The sequence below is a fragment of the Pseudorasbora parva genome, chromosome 20 (assembly GCF_024679245.1).
Source record: "Pseudorasbora parva isolate DD20220531a chromosome 20, ASM2467924v1, whole genome shotgun sequence".
NCBI classification, from domain to species: domain Eukaryota; kingdom Metazoa; phylum Chordata; class Actinopteri; order Cypriniformes; family Gobionidae; genus Pseudorasbora; species Pseudorasbora parva.
In genome coordinates, this window is record NC_090191.1 from 3,172,385 (window position 1) to 3,192,855 (window position 20,471).

The following is a 20,471-nucleotide window of genomic DNA, read 5'->3' on the forward strand; positions in this document are numbered from 1 at the left end:
TTCTGACCCCTCCTCTTCCTCTTTGTATTGATAATGTGCTGGAGAGGGGAGATAATTTTGGGCTCTTGTTAATCTTTTTTTTAATCTTTATTTTAATTGTTGCTTTTATACTTCAATTTCTCTCCAATTTATGTACATGTTATTATTTTACTCACCTGTGTGGTTATTTTTGTTATTTTACTCTTTTTGAGTTAAATTTATCTTATATGTGGAAATGAAGCACATGGTGATGGGTGTTCATATTCATTTTAGGGAACGAAGGCGACTCTTGTATGCATTAAGAGGCTGTTTTTATATTTGTTCTCATCAGATATGTTCCCTTTTGAAAGGGAACTTGCGCTGTGTCGGAAAGATCCTATGGGGAACGCCTCCAGTGTTTCTTAACTACTATCAAATCACGGCAATTCAATTGACTGGCGACAGCCTATTATGTCATTAAGGTGTGACCAGGAAGTATATACTGTTAGGGCCTTCTTACTGAGGGCACGATCACTGACATCAGCGGGTGGTTATGGAGTGAATATGGGTATGTGTTCTCGCCACTGATTGTCGTTAAAGAGTAATCTCCGATCCTGCCTGGCTGGTCTGTGAGAAGCGCCCCCTCAGGCGGTAGCGCTCCTAAGCACACATGCTGTGGGTAAAGCGTATGGGTGGATATCATCGCGCACCTGAAGGCGAGCTGGTAAGTCCCCCTTGTGAGGGAAACATTAATACTTGATGTTGTGTGAGACTTCATGCTCTGAGGTTTTGGGGATCACGGGATCGTGGAGGACACCATAAGGCTGTAGTTCCCCTGTTCGGTAGCTAGAATGATTTTCTGAGATGCCATTATGTGGTCTGTTTAGAGCTAGGTTCGCTAGCAGAGAAAATCTGCCATTTTGTGAACAGCTGTTTGAAACAGTTATTGCCTCCTCTCTGTGTGAAGCCAGTAGTTGAGGCTACCGCTCATTCCTGCGGGAATGTAGCTTTGTATTTAGCTAGTGTGTTTCTCTTAGTTGAAGAGGAAAGCTCTTAGCCATCCCAGGGTAAAGCGGTTAGTGTTGCCCCTCATGGAAGCTTATAGACGGGAGGGTGAGTTCAGGCTATTGCGCAAACTACAGATCTATGTCCAGCCTTGCGGGGCTCAGACAGGGTGTTCCTGAGGTTTTTTTACTTTAAAAAAAAGAAAAAGTTACAGCCTTGGGTAATACTTGTGTGCAGGCTGGCCCTCTTGCTTATTGTAGGGCTTTTGCTATTTCGCATCCCTAGTCAGCCTCTTATCTTGGAGTCATCCGGCCAAGGCCTGTCCCCTTCTCTGCATTCTGGGGTCCAGGAGGGGTGTGGTTTAGCAAGGTCTGTGATGGGAGAGAGTTGGGAGACAAGAGTGGCATAAGTAGATCAAGGTTCCAGTAATGGCTGTGGAGGTGGCATAAAATTAGCTCAAGCACATTCAGGGAGAGAGACCGGCGGGAGACTCGGAAGCTGTGGAAGACGCTACAGTGAGCTCTGGAGAGCACATGGATTCATTTATTAAAAGTGTTGTCGTATTGAAAAACGCTAAGAAGCGTCTTGTTGTTTTGTTTAGAAATATACACTTACCAAGTCTCCTGAAAGCCAAACCCTGTCTTCTTCGTTCCTTCCGAACTGACAGAGCAACATCCCTGGCTGACTATTTGAGTTCTCTGATTTCTGATTCTCATGATGTTATCCATGCCTTTTCATTGTCTGAACTGCAGTGTCAGCAGCACAAAAGACACAGTTATATATCGAGGGTGGCCTTCTGCCTTCTGGGTCGGCAGGAAGCACAGACCTTCCAGGCATGATCGTGCAAATTAAGACTTTTTTGGTTTTGAGAATTTTGAAGCAGTGGGAAAGACTGTTTGCTCAATGGCCTTCTGTACATAGCCATCAAAGATCCACTCACAAAACATTAGAAGTTTCAGTTGGTCCTACCTGATTCCCTGAGACAGAAAGCTCTCTCTGGTGTTCATGATTTGGCCGGTCATCAAGGTCAACCACGTACACTATATTTAGCCGGCCAGAGATTATGTTGGCCTGGGATGGAACTTGGGGAGCATTAAGACTACTGCTCCACTGGAGCTTGGCACAATATGTCTGTTGAGGTCTTTGAAATTACAGATAATTTCACAAAGCTTGCTCATGCCCTGTTGAAACCAGTCTGCTAAGAGTGTTGCTCTTAAACAGTGGGATGGTTTCCTTCTGCATCTATGGATTCCCACAGCGTCTCCATTCAGATCACGGAGCAAATATTGATAGTGAGCTGATGGCAGAGCTCCTTGATCTTCCCCGTACCACCGCATGGGAAATGGTGGTACCAAACATTTCAACAGGACATTAGGCAATATGTTGAGGTCTCTTCCACCAAGGCCTAAACAGAAGTGGCTGCAGTTGGTAAAGACCATGACATTTGTGTACAAATGGGTTTGCCCCTTTTTACCTAATGTTTGGTAGAGTACCAAGGTTGCCAGTTGACCTGATGTTCCAAAGTGAACAAGTCAATCTGTGACTATGACAAGAATGTAATCTCTTGTCAGCAACCTTCAGTCTGCCTTGACGTTGGTCCAGGAGAATGCTGTTGTAGAACAAAAACCAGTCCAGTTAGAACAACAAAAGAGCTAAAGGCCTACCTCTAGCCGTCAGTGACCAAGTGCTTTTGGCTAACAAGGGTTGTAGAGGAAAACGAAAACTTGCTGACAAATGGGAGCCAGTCATGTACACTATTGTTGCCTCAAAGCCTGCCAAACATGTCTATAAGATCCGTGACAGGGCTGGATGTCCGTCATTGCTTACGTTGCATGAGTGCCCACTACTGGCAGAAACTTTGCAATGGACTGAACTGGAACGCCCTAACCCCTTGATCATTTGGAATCCACTATGGAGTTGATTTATTTTTTTATTTTTTCTTTACGAAATTGTTTAATGCAGCATTCTATATGTATATGGATGTGTTTGGGTTGTTTTAAATGTTTTTAAAAATATCATAGAGTTGTTTGTGGTGGGGTAATTAAACGCGATATGTGGTGACGCCACAATCGCGTTGCATTGTGGTATATGAAGCTGCCTGAAGTGTACATATGAAGTAGACTCGCTCACTCTGTCAAAATCGAGGGAGCAAGGGTCTGTCCATATAAACTTCCCTTGTCCACTTCACGAAGTGGAACACACTTCAAAATGGCGGCAGGGATTTCCCCAAGGGGAAGTGCTTAGGGAAGTTTGCAAGTGTGTGTCTTAAAGCGGAGTGGAACACAGCATAAATCTTCTTCATGTAAACTTCCTCCCTCTGCCTGAAACAGAAATTGTTAGTTCTGGTCATGAGGATGCAGAAACATTTCCTTCCAGTGCACCTTCACAGACACCTGTTGCAGCATGCAGTGGTGGTCAAACACACAGTGGTGAAACCTCCTATGTTGCTGAGATTCAGTCTGCTAGGCATACCCATGATGGGCAGAATGAGGCTGAGGAAATCTCCCATGCAGAATACATGTCAAACATCTCAGATGTTGCTACTTGTGGAGATGACTGCATTTATTCATGGATGCATTCTCAGTTGTCCAATCAAGAGGTGCCTAATGCAAAAGTTGCTGTGTCAGTGCCTGATAACAATACTGTGGCTGGTGCTGGTGCAAATTCACCGCTAACTCTTGTTCCTACCAGTGAACTCTTTAGGCAAGATCCCGTAGCTGATTTAAATACAGGTGCTACACTACCAATGGTAGAGTAATTAGGCCTGTTCGTAGGCCAATTGAGTCAATGGTTCAACTCAAAACGTTACTTGGTGTGAGTCTTTATCTTCTGTTCTCCATGTTTAAATTGATGTATTGTATTGTCTCTGGCAATACTGTGATTTCTTGCATTTTCTTATGAATATTGCTTCTGTTTAACTACCAGGTCTGAGATTTTTCAAAGTGTAATGGACACTTTGTGTATGCCTACAAAATATGTTGAGGTTTGGCCCACTTTAATGATATTTGTATCCTTTTTGGGTGGCTTTTGATGCTGTCTTCACTGTTTTTGAAATGTGGCCCATGTAATTATATTGACCAGTGTGTTTGCTATACTGTTGGGAATTTTGTGTTAATTTTTTGAATTTTGGGTTTTCATGAGCTGTATACCAAAATCATCAGTATTAAAACAATAAAAGACCTGAAATATTTCAGTTGGTGTGCAATGAATCTAAAATATATGAAAGTTAAATTGTTATCATTACATTATGGAAAATAATGAACTATCACAATATGCTAATTTTTTTAGAAGGACCTGTATATGAATTAGGGAGTTATATATCAGGCATATGTATACAAAGAATTTTGGGTGAATTCTAGTAAACAATATATACAATTATCAGGAAACTTTCTGTACCCGTTACATTTACCATTTAGACACATCTCATGTTTAGACCTTCCCATACCTACCTATTGTTATTAAAGTATTACTTCAGCGATTAGCATATGGCTTAGTATCAGTAGAAACCCTGGAGTATATTCGAATGATTCTGCTCAATCATAATTCGTGCTGAAGTGCATGAATAAAGACGAGCCTAAAACGGGCATGAAAACAGGTGTGTAGCAGCTGTGGATGGAAGTGGAGCATTTCTATTGACTGTCTGTAATAGATCTGACCGTTCTGCTTTCTGCCCAAGTACGTGTGGTCAGTCACATTGATGCCCTTCACTGAGTTCTCTCTCTTCCAGCTATAATCAGCATGATTTGGGCTGTGAGACTCCCTCAGCGGCTAAATCACATATTAAACAGACAGATTCAGTTTTTAATTGTAGTGTCTGTTCTCTAACTGAACTGATTTTATGAAAATGAACGCGGTCGCATGGGAAAGTGATCAGTGATTCAGTAATCTAGTAGCAGTGGCATTGGGAGTGGCCTCATAGGGCAGCGAAGCATTCTGGGAATTGTTGTCTTTCATCCCCATGAGACAAAAATACGTTTTCTGTCTTTTCTCAGTCTAGAAAGCACTAAATAAAAAAATAATTTCCAATTGCTACAACATTAATGACCCAGTTTAAATACAGATTCATCTTCCCAGCGCTGAAGTACTCCTTTAACTGTCGTTTTTAACTCCTTTAACCGCGTGCAGACAGGGTTGCCAAGTTTTTACAACAAAACCCGCCAACTACTAGCCCTAAACAATAAGTTCTCTATATATCACCTAATAGTCACTTAAAAACGTGGACTTGGCAACACCGTGCAGTTGAGCTCTGTTGACATTTGACAATGCGTCGCTTCGTTGCTCTGATTGGTTGTAGGTCTGTCCAATTGATGTCTTTCCTGGTTCAGTTAAAACACGCCCCATAATCACAGCCTAATGGAGCAGTTTCAGACTCATATCCTGACTAGAATTGAGTTTTTTTTTTTTTTTTTTGTAGTTTTCACTCCCAGCAGGTGAGAACTGCACAATCATTAGAGGCTGTTTTCTCTCGTTTACATTTTTTTTAAATGCTTACATACAATGGCCATAACTTCTCCAAATATTATTAGATTTCCAAGTGTTATTCGATAGCTTGGAGACTACACTTTCAGAATCTGTGAATAACTCAAAATGCCTTAGAACCGACTTGTGTCCCTACTTTCCGTGACTGGTCACATTTTCTTGTGATTTAAATGCGATTTATCTTCCTCTCTGCATTGGTAATGCTCTGGAGAGGGAATGAAGGTGACTTTTTTTATATAGGCTGTTTTTATATTTATTCTCATCGGATAAGTGAAAGTGCGAATGCTCTACTGTTTGTTCTTTCCAACAACACACAATGCAGAGAACAGACCAGTTGCACAACCAGTGTAGTCTGATTATGTTGGGATGTCCCTTCATGAACGGCACACTTCATATTCACTTTCGAGCTTGTGGACTTACAATGGCCGCTGCGTGTGCGTGTCTGTTAAGTCCACAAAACTGTTGGGTGTCCCATTAGTCATTTAAGCTTAAGACGGGTGCTTTTGTCGCCTCCTAATGCAGCTGCTATTGCCCTCAATGTGCACTTCAGCTGAGCCCGCAAGTTCATGAGTCAAAAACATAAAGTGCAGCCTGTTTAAAATAATGTTTTACTCTCACCGCTCAGTGGGTCCTGGTGTAGCTCTAGTGCTAGTCGTTGCTGTAGTTGCTGAGTTTGGCTTAGGCGTGAGAAGAGCTCTAAGAAACACACAAAAATACTGTCAGGTTATCATCATCAGATGCATCAGTTTCTCCTTTAAAATAATGTTGTAGTCTCACCCCTCAGTGGGTCTTGGTGGAGCTCTAGTGCTAGTTTTTGCTGGAGTTGTTGAGTTTGGTGGAGTTGTGGGAAGAGCTCTAAGAAACACAAAAATACTGTCAGGTTATCATCATCAGATGCATCAGTTTCTCCTTTAAAATAATGTTGTAGTCTCACCCCTCAGTGGGTCTTGGTGGAGCTCTAGTGCTAGTTTTAGCTGGAGTTGTTGAGTTTGGTGGAGTTGTGGGAAGAGCACTAAGAAACACAAAAATACTGTCAGGGTTTAATCATCAGATTAATCAGTTTGTCTCTGAAGGCCTTCAGTCCAGTGTTTGATGCCATAATCTGATTTCCATCTTGATTCATATATAGCCTACTGTACATATAAGGGGAAAATATTTTTTTGTTGAAGTTTTAAACTTTTCTTGGGTTAAAATCATTGTTTGCTTGCATTCATTAATATTCACTTGTGTGTACGAGTATCATTTAAAATATTAGGATATAAGTTAGAAACAGGACGTTTATTTAATTGAAAAGTAGAGGTGTACAGTCACGTGTGATCCTGCTTGAGTGTGAGCAATTAGTAAGGAACACCTGAGGGTTAAATGTAAGAAATCATTGACATTAATGTTGCCTCTCCAGAATAAATTGATACTGTAATAATCAAAGCAGTCTATACTGCAAACACCAGTAAGTGAAGCTGTTTTCTATCCACTTAAAGCCCTTCAGATATATTGGCAATGCTGGTTTTTCAGCAACTCTTTTGCTTTACAGCGATCTAATGCTAAGACAAAACAGTATTTGTTGTTTGAATTTCATATTAAAGCTGAGACTTTATTTAATATCAAAAGCAGGCTTGAGGTTTAGTTGGGCAGAGTGAGAGCCACGTGTGACAGTTGGCAACTCTGAGTAAAGAATCGGAGCTTAAGAGATAACAACAACTTTAATGGAGTTAAAGTTATGAATGTCATATTCCCCTTGTAGCAGCTTAAGCTCCCAGACTTACAGATGTGACCATATTCACACAGTATTGCATGTTCTCTCCTACATTATCTCTTAAATATAGTGTGCATTAGTCACTGGTACACCAGAGGTTAAAGGAAATTCACCTCGCAGCACATGGTCTCTGCTGGGCACTTGCGTCAGTAGAAATGTTGAAGTTCTTCACTGTTGCTTTAGGGCAGGGTAGAGAGTCGTTCTGGAGCAGCGCTGAGATATCTGGATCGGTACAACATTCATAAAGATTAGACACGAGGAGAATATCATTCCTGACCAATGGTAAATGGACTGCATTTATATAACACTCTGAACAGACCCTATGGCCATCCAAAACACTTTACATATTGCCTCACATTCACCCATTCATAAACTCATTCATACACTCATTCATACACCGACGGCAGTGTCAGCCATGCAAGGCACCATCGAGCTTGTCGGTAGCAGCTGGGGTTAAGGTGTCTTGCTCATGGACACCTTGACACTTGGCCACCGACCTTCTGGTTTGTAGACAACCTACATGAACTACTGAGCCACTGCCGCCCCATTCATAATTTATGGAGCCGGATCTAAAATCTGTACACAAATATATATCAAGTTCTTGTTTTAATGTCCATCATACATTTATGAATGATGATTATGTTCGAAATCTTCCTCAGGTAGTAGTGGTGGCTGTTTTAAGGCATGATCAAAAGTTGAAACTGATGATATAAATCATAATGTGATTTTGTAGAAATTGTAATCAAGTGCTGATTGTTCAAAATTATTGATATAATACATTTATTTAGGTAAGATGCATTTGTGTGAGCGTATGGGGAAATATTTCTTGTTTTTTTGTGCATTTATGAATTGTGTTTTGTAAATGTATTATTTCTGAGGCTGATCCGGCTCCATATCATTCTAATAAGGCCCAGTATGCTCTTAATACAGCAGATAAACCTGTTCTGTGAGCTCAAAGCCTACCTTGCATGGTGATGAGAAGTATGAGGTCACTGCCCTTGATAAACTCTCTTCTAGTGAAATCAGCTTTTAGGGAGAGCTTAAAATAGGCAACTCCACCCACATATATACTAAACAATTGACCCGTATATCCACCCAGAAATACAGATTCGCCATTGATGTTGAATTTACGTCCAATGATTTGAGGATTGTCCCAGAAATAGTTGCCATCTGTTAAAAGAAAGAATGGCTTTTTAAAATAAGCCTGAAGCTACAAATGATAACTTTAATTCTCATCTAAGTGAAATATTGCATATAAACACATATCAGATTGCATTAAAGATCTAACCAGAAAGAGTCACATTCGGGTCAGTGGTGATGCTTTGCTCTAAGGACATGCGCTTCTGTATGTGTGGATTCTGGTCAAGGATCTGGACGGTTATTTGTCTCCATGGACAAGGCCACTGCAGCTGATCATCATTTGCTCCAGATACCAAATGAACAAACATTGAAAGTTCATTCCCTACCACCGATAACCGAGCCAAAAAGCGATAACCATCACTGGAGTAATACAGTGGACTCGTGAAAGAGCCAGCCCCACGATTCAGTGCCTTCTCAAAGTCCCTTATCTGCCATGTGATGGGACACTCGGTCTCTGAGACATTGATATCATCCAGTGAGAAGCCTCCACTGGAGTTTCCTGCTCCTTTACGGCCTTCAAACACAACTTGGAAAGATTTATTGGCGTTCAGTGGCACATGACGCAGCTTCCAGTAATTCCCAGGGGTTTCTGCAAGAAATGAAGCGGTCAGTAACACTGAGATACAGGCCTATATGAGTGAGTGAAGAAGAGACAGACCTGTGATCTGATCCATAAGTCTGAGAGTTCCTGTGTTGTCTGCTTCATTCTGGTACTCTCGGATCCAGATGTTGAGCTGGTCAGACTCATTCCCGCTGTGATAGTAGTAGAACTGCAGGCACTGGACTTTGCAGTCTCTTGTAGGGGTCAGTGTCTTGCTCTCCAATCTGGCTGCGTCCCCCTGGTTTCTGCCCTCAGTGCTGAAGTGCATGAACAAAGACGAGCCTGAAACGGGCATGAAAACAGGTGTGTAGCAGCTGTGGATGGAAGTGGAGCATTTCTATTGACTGACTGTAATAGATCTGACCGTTCTGCTTTCTCCCCAAGTACGTGTGGTCAGTCACATTGATGCCCTTCACTGAGTTCTCTCTCTTCCAGCTATAATCAGCAGCAGAACAGACGCTCATCTGACACAGAGATTCATCATCAAAACTACAGTGGTCAAGGAAAGAGACGGAGGAATCTGCAGTGCACACAAACATGTTCACCTGATCATCATCTATTTGTAATAGTAAGTGAAACATGATTATATTTCTCTATATTATAGCCTATTATATTGTGTATGATGTTGCTTATGAACAGCATTCAAATTAAGTTAAACTATAAATTATAAAATATTATGGGCCTACATGAAAACTTTTTTTATCCATCCCATCTCACAGCCTTTCCAATCTATTCACTGACTATGTCCTTATTTATTATGATTGTGATTCTTCTTATTATTATTCTTATATGTAATATGGCCTTATATGTAAAATTCCTGTGAAACTCCTGTGTGCCCACAGAAATAGCACACAAACTCGTTTCCATGAGAAATGTATATTGTTCCCTCAACAACTGATCTTGAGGTCACAACATACAGGTCTTCTCAAAAAATTAGCATATTGTGATAAAGTTCATTATTTTCCATAACGTAATGATACAAAATAAACTCTCATATATTTTAGATTCATTGCACTCCAACTGAAATATTTCAGGTCTTTTATTGTTTAATACTGAGGATTTTGGCATACAGCTCATGAAAACCCCAAATTCAAATCTCAAAAAATGAGCATATCATGAAAAGGTTCTCAAAGCGAGCTATTAACCTAATCATCTGAATCAACTAATTAACTCTAAACACCTGCAAAAGATTCCTGAGGCTTTTAAAAACTCCCAGCCTGGTTCATTACTCAAAACCGCAATCATGGGTAAGACTGCCGACCTGACTGCTGTCCAGAAGGCCATCATTGACACCCTCAAGCGAAAGGGTAAGACACAGAAAGACATTTCTGAATGAATAGGCTGTTCCCAGAGTGCTGTATCAAGGCACCTCAGTGGGAAGTCTGCGGGAAGGAAAAAGTGTGGCAAAAAACGCTGCACAACGAGAAGAGGTGAGCGGACCCTGAGGAAGATTGTGGAGAAGGACCGATTCCAGACCTTGGGGGACCTGCGGAAGCAGTGGACTGAGTCTGGAGTAGAAACATCCAGAGCCGCCTTGCACAGGCGTGAGCAGGAAATGGGCTACAGGTGCCACATTCCCCAGGTCAAGACACTTTTGGGCTACAGAGAAGCAGCACTGGACTGTTGCTCAGTGGTCCAAAGTACTTTTTTCGGATGAAAGCAAATTTTGCATGTCATTCGGAAATCAAGGTGCCAGAGTCTGGAGGAAGACTGGGGAGAAGGAAATGCCAAAATGCCTGAAGTCCAGTGTCAAGTACCCAGAGTCAGTGATGGTCTGGGGTGCCATGTCAGCTGCTGGTGTTGGTCCACTGTGTTTTATCAAGGGCAGGGTCAATGCAGCTCGCTATCAGGAGATTTTGGAGCACTTCATGTTTCCATCTGCTGAAAAGCTTTATGGAGATGAAGACTTCGTTTTTCAGCACGACCTGGCACCTGCTCACAGTGCCAAAACCACTGGTAAATGGTTTACTGGCCATGGTATTACTGTGCTCAATTGGCCTGCCAACTCTCCTGACCTGAACCCCATAGAGAATCTGTGGGATATTGTGAAGAGAAAGTTGAGAGACGCAAGACCCAACACTCTGGATGAGCTTAAGGCCGCTATCGAAGCATCCTGGGCCTCCAGAACACCTCAGCAGTGCCACAGGCTGATCGCCTCCATGCCACGCCGCACTGAAGCAGTCATTTCTGCAAAAGGATTCCCCACCAAGTATTGAGTGCATAACTGAACATTTTTTTGTATTAAAAACACTTTTCTTTTATTGGTCGGATGAAATATGCAATTTTTTTTGAGAATTTGGGGTTTTCATGAGCTGTGTGCCAAAATCATCAGTATTAAAACAATAAAAGACCTGAAATATTTCAGTTGGTGTGCAATGAATCTAAAATATATGAAAGTTTAATTTTTATCATTACATTATGGAAAATAATGAACTTTATCACAATATGCTAATTTTTTTAGAAGGACCAGTATAATGTTCCACAAACTGAACATGTCCCCTGCCGCTGCAACCGCAACTTCATTTCAGTCTTACATAGAGTCCACAAATGAGATCAGAAGGGCCATTCCTGAAGACAAAGAGATGCTGAAGGCCTGTAAGCCACATGTGTCACGCCTTTAGCACAGTAGGGGCAGTTTGGTCTGATTAGTCATTTTGAATGCCTCACATTAGGGTTTTAGTCACATGGTCAAGGAAGACCTAAAAAGAAGATTGTTACTGTTTCTCTGTCTCTTTCATTCTCTGGCTCTCTCTGATCTTGGGGGCCTTCTCTTTGGCTCTTCTCTTTGCTCTATTCTTCTCTGTCCTCTCTCTCTCTCTCTCTCTCTCTCTCTCTCTCTCTCTCTCTCTCTCTCTCTCTCTCTCTCTCTCTCTCTCTCTCTCTCTCTCTCTCTCTCTCTCGTAACATTCATGCTGGGCTCTTATCATCTCATACATTATTGTAATTTTTGTATTGTTACACTATTGTAACTGAGCTTACTTCTGTCCTTGGTATAATAATAAATGTTATTTACTATAAAGCACTTTACATATTAAATAAAATCTCAAAGTGCTTCAAAGGGAGGAAAAATAAAATAAAGCAGTTAGAGCAATTAAGATTCGGAATTGCCAGGACTATCTTGAATAATATAAGCAGCAGTGGGCTGTAATAGACTAGAAATGTCCAGTTTTCTACAATCTTGCCGATAACGTTTCTTTATTCGTTCGGCAACCCTGCAGCTTGAACCACTGTAGGCAATCCACCCTTACAACACAAAACATTAAAGCCTCAGATGAAAGCGGTCAAATACTCACTGCATTTATAGAGTTTGTTGAGCTCAGTCACATCAGATTCACTCATTTCCATTAGTTGTCCGATCACATCCTGGAACTCAGGACTCTTGGTAATGATCGTGGATCCGTTACCGTTGCTGAAGGCGTTTTTATCAAAATGCATCACAGAGTAATAATCATACGGCGTGCCTTGGGTGATGGACACGTTCTCACTGGACTTACTGAGAGAACTCTCATACCCTGAAAATAAAGACTATAGCAGTTATTAATGTGCTGCTTCATAAGGAATGGCTTATTTTCTCTAAGCGCTCTTTAGTAATAATGGCACTTGGTGTGTAAAGCAAATTAAAAATAAAATAATATGGCAACCTTTGGTGATGTTTCCATAGTTTATTGTCACATAATCATCTCTGTCATATCTTGTGTGCTGGTGGGAGAATCCCAGTGCATGGAGAAACTCGTGCTCAACAATGGCTTTTATTCCACAGTCATCTCCAATAGAAAGAGTCTGACCTCCAGAAGACGTGCGTCCGATAGATGACCAACACCTGCCAATCGAGTAAGAGATATTAGTACATTCATATAAAACTACCAGTCAAATTATATCACTTATATCTCATAACAACAACAATAATAAAAACTGAAGTTTTATTTTATTTTCAGATGCAATATGTGCTTAAATATCGTATCTTAAACTTTTGACTGGTCAATAATTGACTCTACACATTCAGTACAGCACAGGCTACATCAGATCAGTCTATAATAAAATATCACTAATATTGTTGATGAGTAACTATAGTCATATCTGTACCCTTCACGACTCTCTACAGAGATGTAAAACTCTTCTCCGGCTCTGGGCTTAAAGTCAATACATGATTTCAGTCTGAACTGTTCAAAGGCTCTCAAAATGACTCCTCTACGGTTCATACCTAGAAACACAAACTAAACTTAGTGAAAAATGTTTCTGGTGTAACCCTTGTTTCCTGAGAAGAGAACGAGACTGCATATAATGACACTTTGGGAACACTCTCTAAGCGTAGTGTGTCTGAAGCATGAATGAAATCTCACTCCAATCCTGATTGGTGCTGCGTTATGATGTAGAATGTGACTGTATACACAAATGCTACAAAGGGACGCCATCCTCGCAACCATTCGTGAAGGCAAATTGTGCACCTGATAAGCCGTGGCTATAGCCTGCATAATCCAGTGACTGATTGTCTGCTTTGATGCAGGCAGCCCTTTCTTGGGTGAGCCAAAGCATACCAACAACTGGTCTGAATTCCTCCACAGCAAAGGCTTCTCCAAATAAACTCTTAGTGCTCTGATTGGGCAGAGGAGGTAAAGTCTCCCTTCTTCTGCCATCACATGAGGTGGAGGATGGAAGGCCTGAAGAACCACTGACCGTGCCACACTCAATGGCACCTCTGGCTCATAGCACGGCCTTGTATTGAAAATGGCCTTTACTCCACCCGAGGCAAACTCCAGAAAGGTTAGCGTTCTATGCTTCAGCCGACTCTAGTGGTTCAAAGGGAGCCACAGACAGCCCTTTGAGCACCACTGCCAGATCCAAAGTTGGGCCTCTGGAGCGAGCAGGAGGTCTCATTCTCCGAGCCCCAGAGAGGAACTGTACAAAGATGGTTCTTTTCCAGAGGCCCATCACTCACAGGAGCGTGGAAAGCCATAATGGCAGTCACATACACCTTGAGCGTGGATGGTGTAAGCCCAGCAGAGAAGTGAATTTAAAGGAACTCCAGCACTGGGCAGTTAACTGGGTCTACCTACCGCTCTCTACACTAAGTGGCAAACACAATCTACCTCAGGCTCACACAATCTGCCTCATGGAAGGAGCCCTGGAGCTGAGTAAGGTTTCAACTACACCTGCCAAGAGGCCAGCCTCTAGGTACCGGGCCCTCTCAGGGGCCAGACCCAAAGGTTCCACAACTCTGGCCGGGAGTAAAATATTGTGCCGCCTGCCTGAGACAGCAGGTCCCTCCTCAGAGGGACAGTGCTATGATGTTTGAGAACCATACTCGATTCGGCTAATCGGGTGCTACCAGAAGTAGGCTGATCCCTTTTCGGCGGACCTGCTCCAAGACTCCCGGGAGCAAAGCGATAGGGGGAAAAGCATATAGATGCAGCGTGGGCCACATCTGCATCACAGCATCCAACCCCAGCAAAGCTGGATGCCTGAGAAAAAAAACACAGTGGACAGTGGGACGTCTCTCGAGAAGCAAATAGATCCACTTCCACTGGGCCAAACCTCTCACACATGCTCTTTACCACCTCTGGGTGAAGTCACCACTCCCCGGGCCTCAGCACCTGCCCCGACAGGACGTCTGCTCCCTGATTTTTTTTCCCTCATACATCGCTCTGAGAGATGACAGTTTCCCCTTGGACCACAGACAGGAAGAATGCCGGACCTCCCACAGACCTCTCGCAAATCAGCCTTCTATGACCACCCCCAAACAGTGAGGAAGGCATCTGTTGAAATGGTCTTCCGGCAATATGATGCTTCCATCACTGGCCCCTGGAACAGATACCAAGGTTTCTTGCATATCAATCAATCAATCAACTATATTTATATAATGCTTTTACAATGACGATTGTTTAAAAGCAGCTTCACAATGTTAAACAGGACAATATTGCAACAAAATTTGTTTTGGCTGTACAGTCGTTCTGGTGAAAACAGTGGAGAAAACATATGACCATGTAACAAAGGCATCTGCGCGTTACCCCGAGCATACGGAATGGATTTCCCCTCAAAGAAAACCCCTTGGTTTTCAGCCACCACTGTAGGGGTCTCATGTGCAGCAGGCCAATGTTATTATGTTGGACGCTGCATTTATGAGTCCCAGCAGTCTCTTAAACTGCTTCAGTGAGGCTGCAGCCTAGCTTCACTCTGGAGGCCATTCCCCGTATGGACTCGATACATATGGGAGACAGTTGTGCCTGCATTGACGTTGAGTCTCATACGACTCCCAGGAAATCTTTTTCGTGTTGAGAGACAACCTCAAGCACTGAAATTTTTCAAGGCACATCGGAATGAAGTCATATGCGTGTCATATAATTTAGTATGTTTATAAACCCATTTACATTGTGGACACACACACACACACATAATGGTTCGTTTCGGCGTAGACATACACACAGAATCACAGGCGGGGATGATGGATCGTTTAGGTGAACATATTAATCCTGATGTTGAAAGCTAGCAGTTCAGCAGAAGAGGCGAAGAAGAAGAACTGTCACCAGTCTGCGAAAACGGTAACCCCCATGTAACAAACTGCTCTGAGACAGAAGGTTGGGTTGAAGATCCAAATGCAGTATTTATTGAAAGGTAATCCAAAGTCGTAGTCCATTAAACACGCAAAAGGTCATACACAGGCAAGCAGTCCGAAAAGGCTGTAGCGACTCAGGCGAATCAAACACACAATCGCCAGTTACATTTAACAAATATGTTGTGAAAGCTGTGTGCTGGGTGGCAGACCTTCCCCCAACACAACAGAGGGAGATTCTTCAGTCACCCTGGAAACCATCTGATAAGGTGTTTTATGGCCCCCAAAAGAATTCGGCCACATGAAGTCTTATACACAAAGAGTTTAAGACACAGAGCTTTTGCCTCAAATTATAGACAAACCATCTATAAATGAACATGCACCCCAGGACATTATATGTAAACACATAACTGTCTTGTAAAATGTTTATTCTGTATGGTATTTTGCATCTTTTTATCTTTGTCTTAACAAATTACTAGTTCAGATAACCTCATATATGTCATGTCTCCTATCAAATTAATGCTCACTTCACGACTTACACTTCCATGTATATCACTTATTCAGAAAATGCAGTGTGTGTTTGTTGCATTAATTATAGTATGAAGACTCAGAGACCCACTGAGTCGAACTTTCAAACAAAGAGCTATAAATTCTGCTGAGGAATTTCCCGCCGGGAAATCCCAACACTCTCATTGGTTAAGTCTAACCCTGGAGGGTGGGACTATTTCCAGACCTTAAAAAGACCAGTGAAGACAGGCTCTGCTCCTCTTGTTCTCTTACTCCGCTCTCTTCACTTCTCCTCTCTCTCCCTGTGGGAGCCAACACCCACGGGGGGGGCTGGCACTTAAGCCATGCCACCAATGCAGGCCCTCCAAGCAGGCCTCATCTCTTCCAAAAATCTTCTCTTCTACAATCCGATCTTCAAGAACACGAAGCATCGCTAAAGCAAACAGCCGCTTCCCTCCCAACCTCGGAAAGGACCGCCGGACACGCAGAGACACGCAGAGACACATACGCACACAAGCGAGAAGCCAAAACGAAACCAAAAAGAATGCAAGTATTCTTATTCTTACTGCTGTAAAGAGGGTGTGTTATTTTCCCGTTGGGATAAATTAACTCCGTGAAGGTCGTATTTGGTTGAACTGAAGGAAAGCTGTTTCTTACCCTCCCCCACTCTCTTTGTCTCTCTCTCTCACTCTCTTTGTCTCTCTCTCTCTCTCTTTTATCTCTCTCTAACTTCAGTCTATTCATTATTCTCTTTTATGTATTCTTTCGTTAATATCTATACTTCTACTCTCTTGATGCATATTTAGTATGTACTTTCTGTGTGAATTGTAGTGTTATTTTTAGTCTGTGTTTATTAAACCTTCAAAAGACATTTAATGAGTTGAATCTGTTATTCTGCCACATACACAAAGTCAATGAAACTTGCGATCTAAACGTTACCTAACTGCTTATGCTACTATGTTAGTAAAGTAAACTGTATGACCATTTGAAATATTGAACTTATCCTGATCAGTAAAGTTAATGTTTCTTATGCGCTCGTAAAGCAGTAATCCCTTATTGAGAATTGATTTGAAAAGTCTATAACTAATTTGCAGGACAAACTTAGTAGGATAATTTCAAGCAATTCCATAAAGGGTTACTTGTATTTAATTAAACAATTTTCCCTATTGGAAAATTTTAATACGTAATGAACAACTGGCAAATCATATTCATAAATTCATGAACATTGAATATTAAATCCCTTTTGAGTTAATTATTCCCCGAGACATTAAACTCATAAGCTCGTTGTTGTTACAAGGCAAACAAAACAGAAGGAACAGGCAAAAGGGTAGTCCACAGAGAAGGCAAGAAATCAAAGACCAAGATACATGAAACCAGGGAAACGCTCAGAAATGCAGTTGTGACACTAAACAAGACTTCGCCTAGCCTGACAAGCCAGACCCACATCAAGATGTTTGGTCTGGAAACTCACCATAGACAGGGCTCAATCCGAGGGGCGGGATAAACGGTTGTCTTTCAAACTCCCTCTGCACGCAATAGGATAGCACTACATCAACCAGAGCAACGAAGGTGAAGCAGAGCTCGCTGAAAGATTAAACATTCACCGTATCCGGTCGGCTAAACTCCGAACACATCTTCCCTTTTTAAGAATGACTTAAGTGCCGCTCTTTGTTCTTTTCTCAGAGGAAAGCTTAACTCCAAGTCTACCGGAGGCGCGGGCAGAGCTGATTCGAAAGACCGCCGCCGTTCGCCAGTTTCTGTGTTGACTAGAAGACTGTGTTACTAGAAGCACGCAAACGCAACTCGGCCGTCGTCATTATGGCCCCGCCCGCCGACTCTATAGCCTACACGATGTGATTGGGTCGTCCAGATTCTGAGGAATACAGCTCAGATAGGAATTGAGAGTTGCTAGACCACACTTGCGGGCAAATTAAATTTGCTGCCGCTAGGGTGCGTCTAGATTTCTAGGCTAGACTTCGCCCTGAGTGAAGTATATAAAGGCAAAGGTAATGAGGTGATGAGACACAGGTGTAAACAATGAGTCCCAGGCAAAGGATTATGGGTAATGTAGTTTGTGATGGAGTGACAGTCCGGGGTGGAGTGCCCTCTAGTGGTGATCATGGGCACTCACACTGGTGAATTGTGACACCCCACCAGCACGATAACGCCTATTTGTGGCCGCAGTTGGATGATATTGAAACATTTAGCGAATCTAGAACAATATCTGTGCGTAAGGCACAAGGCCGGAAAACCATACTGGATGCCCGTGATCTTCGGGCTCTTAGACGGCACTGCATCACATACAGAAATGCTACTGTAATGGACATCAACATGGGCTCAGGAATACTTCCAGGAAACATTATCAGTGAACAATCAGGGGTCGGCCACGGGCTAAAAAAAATAAATAATTGGCCACTAGATGGTGGGCCAGAATATAGTCAAGGGATAATTTAATAAATAAATAACTAAAAATACAACTAGAATTGCCTGACACATTCTAACAGTGTCTTTTGTAACTGGTAGTGAGCTTTATCACATTTTTAAAAATAAATTAATAAAGCATTCGCCTAGTGACATGTAACCTGGCAAGTATCGTCATTCACCAAATTACAACACAGACCACGGTGCTAAAAAATGTGGAAAACGCAGAATGGATAAATAACTCAAAAAATAAAAGAGGATTTGTATAAGCCCATTTATGGCATGTTGAGTCATGCTCTTAACAAACTATGTTTTATTATTTCCACTTTCCATATTGTGAATAATAAATGTATTTTAATTTGCTTGTTACACATGGGACCTGTTTATTGTAATAATTATTTGACCTCACGTAACACACTTTTCCGCTCAGAATAATTCCTTGGCATCCTCATGTACTAAACTGCATTTTTTTAAATCGTTTGCGTGCCGGAGGTAAACGATTATTATTACATTGAGTTCAGAGTGATGTTAACATTTAAGATAGCACTATCAAAGAGTCTAAAGAGGGACGTTAACAGCGAAAATAGTAGCCTAGAAATCTAGACGCACCCTAGCGGCAGTAAATTTAATTTGCCTGCAAGTGTCGTCTAGGAACTCTCAATATCCATCTGAGCTGTATTACTCACAATCTGGACGGGCCAATCACATTGTGTATAGAGTTGGTGGGCGGGGCCATAATGACGACGGCCGAGTTGCGTTTGCGTGCTTCTGTAAACACAGAAACTGGCGAACGGCGGCGGTCTTTCAAATCAGCGAGTTTCCAGAACAAACATCTTGATGTGGGTCTGGCTTGTCAGGCTACGAAAATAGTGCATACAAAGAAGAACTGGAAGACATCTGTGCATGCATCCTACGTGGTTTTGTGAATGCAAAGCTGGTGTGTCTAATCTGCAACGAAGTTGTCACTGTTTGTAAAGAATTTAATATCAGACGGCACCACGAGACGAATCATGCCACATTTTTTGCTGGTTGTCTTGTCAATATTTTTTGCTAAAAAGGAAGCTGAATTTGAATTATTTTTGTTCATGTGTGTTGTGCACAGTTTTCATTAGTTCGCCTCCGTTACACTGACAGATATGTTTCAGAACCAGCTGCTATCAAAACAATCTGCCGGGTTTGGCAGATGCGGGCACGGGCCAGATATTATTGCTGGCAGGCCACTTTTGGCCCATGGGGTGCCAGTTGCTGACCACTGACTTACAGGAATGCTACCGTAATGAAGATCACAACATGAGCTCAGGAATACTTCTAGAAAACATTGTCGGTGCCATTCACCATTGACGGCTAAAACTCTATAGGTTAAAAAAGAAGCCATATCTAAACATGATCCAGAAATGCAGGTGTTTTCGCTGGGCCAAGGCTCATTTCAAATGGACTGTGGCAAAGTGGAAAACTGTTCTGTGGTCAGACGAATCAAAATGTGAAAATTTGGGGAGCCATGTCATCCGGACTAAAGAGGACAAGGACAACTCAAGTTGATATCAGCGCTCAGTTCAGAAGCCTGTATATCTGATGGTATAGGGTTGCATGAGTGTGTGGCATGGGCAGCTTACACATCTGCAAATACACCATCAATGCTGAAAGATATATCCAAGTTGTATAACAACAAAAGCTCCCATCCAGACATCTTCTCTTTCAGGGAAGATTTTGTAATTGATGCAGTATGTGGTCTGGCATTGTTATGTTGGAAAATGCAAGACCATGGCTGCGTAGAAGAAGGATCCGAGTACTGAAATGGCCAGCCTGCAGGATTGGAGTGAGATTTCATTCATGCTTCAGATGTGTTATGCTTACGAAGGGTCCCCAAAGTATCGTTAGACGCAGTGCGAGTTCCCTCGAAAGGGAACAGTATGAAAGTTACATTAAGTGTTTAAAAGTTGATAAAAGTGTTAGTGAGAAATCAGAAATCTTACTGAGATTGGCACTCAGCTCATAGGGGACGGGAATATCCCACAGATTCCCTGGAATGACGCTCCCTTGCCTAGGCTTTAAAGCAGATC

At 42.2% G+C, this 20,471-nt stretch overlaps 2 protein-coding genes across 2 annotated transcripts; both read right to left on the minus strand.

Annotated features, from left to right (window-relative positions):
• Positions 1-1,233: 1,233 nt before the first annotated feature.
• LOC137049403 (mucin-7-like) lies at positions 1,234-8,292 on the minus strand. The gene is made up of 6 exons (XM_067427958.1): positions 8,159-8,292; positions 7,309-7,417; positions 6,377-6,454; positions 6,220-6,297; positions 6,061-6,138; positions 1,234-1,334 (listed from the first exon to the last, which is right to left on the minus strand). The coding sequence occupies exons 1-6, from the start codon at positions 8,163-8,165 to the stop codon at positions 1,325-1,327; spliced, it is 360 nt and encodes a 119-aa protein (XP_067284059.1). The 5' UTR covers positions 8,166-8,292; the 3' UTR covers positions 1,234-1,324.
• On the minus strand, positions 8,218-20,416 carry LOC137049970 (meprin A subunit beta-like). The gene is made up of 9 exons (XM_067428718.1): positions 20,385-20,416; positions 13,020-13,137; positions 12,578-12,756; positions 12,230-12,448; positions 9,301-9,456; positions 8,994-9,218; positions 8,484-8,924; positions 8,279-8,365; positions 8,218-8,234 (listed from the first exon to the last, which is right to left on the minus strand). The coding sequence occupies exons 2-9, from the start codon at positions 13,133-13,135 to the stop codon at positions 8,218-8,220; spliced, it is 1,440 nt and encodes a 479-aa protein (XP_067284819.1). The 5' UTR covers positions 13,136-13,137; positions 20,385-20,416.
• Positions 20,417-20,471: the final 55 nt, after the last annotated feature.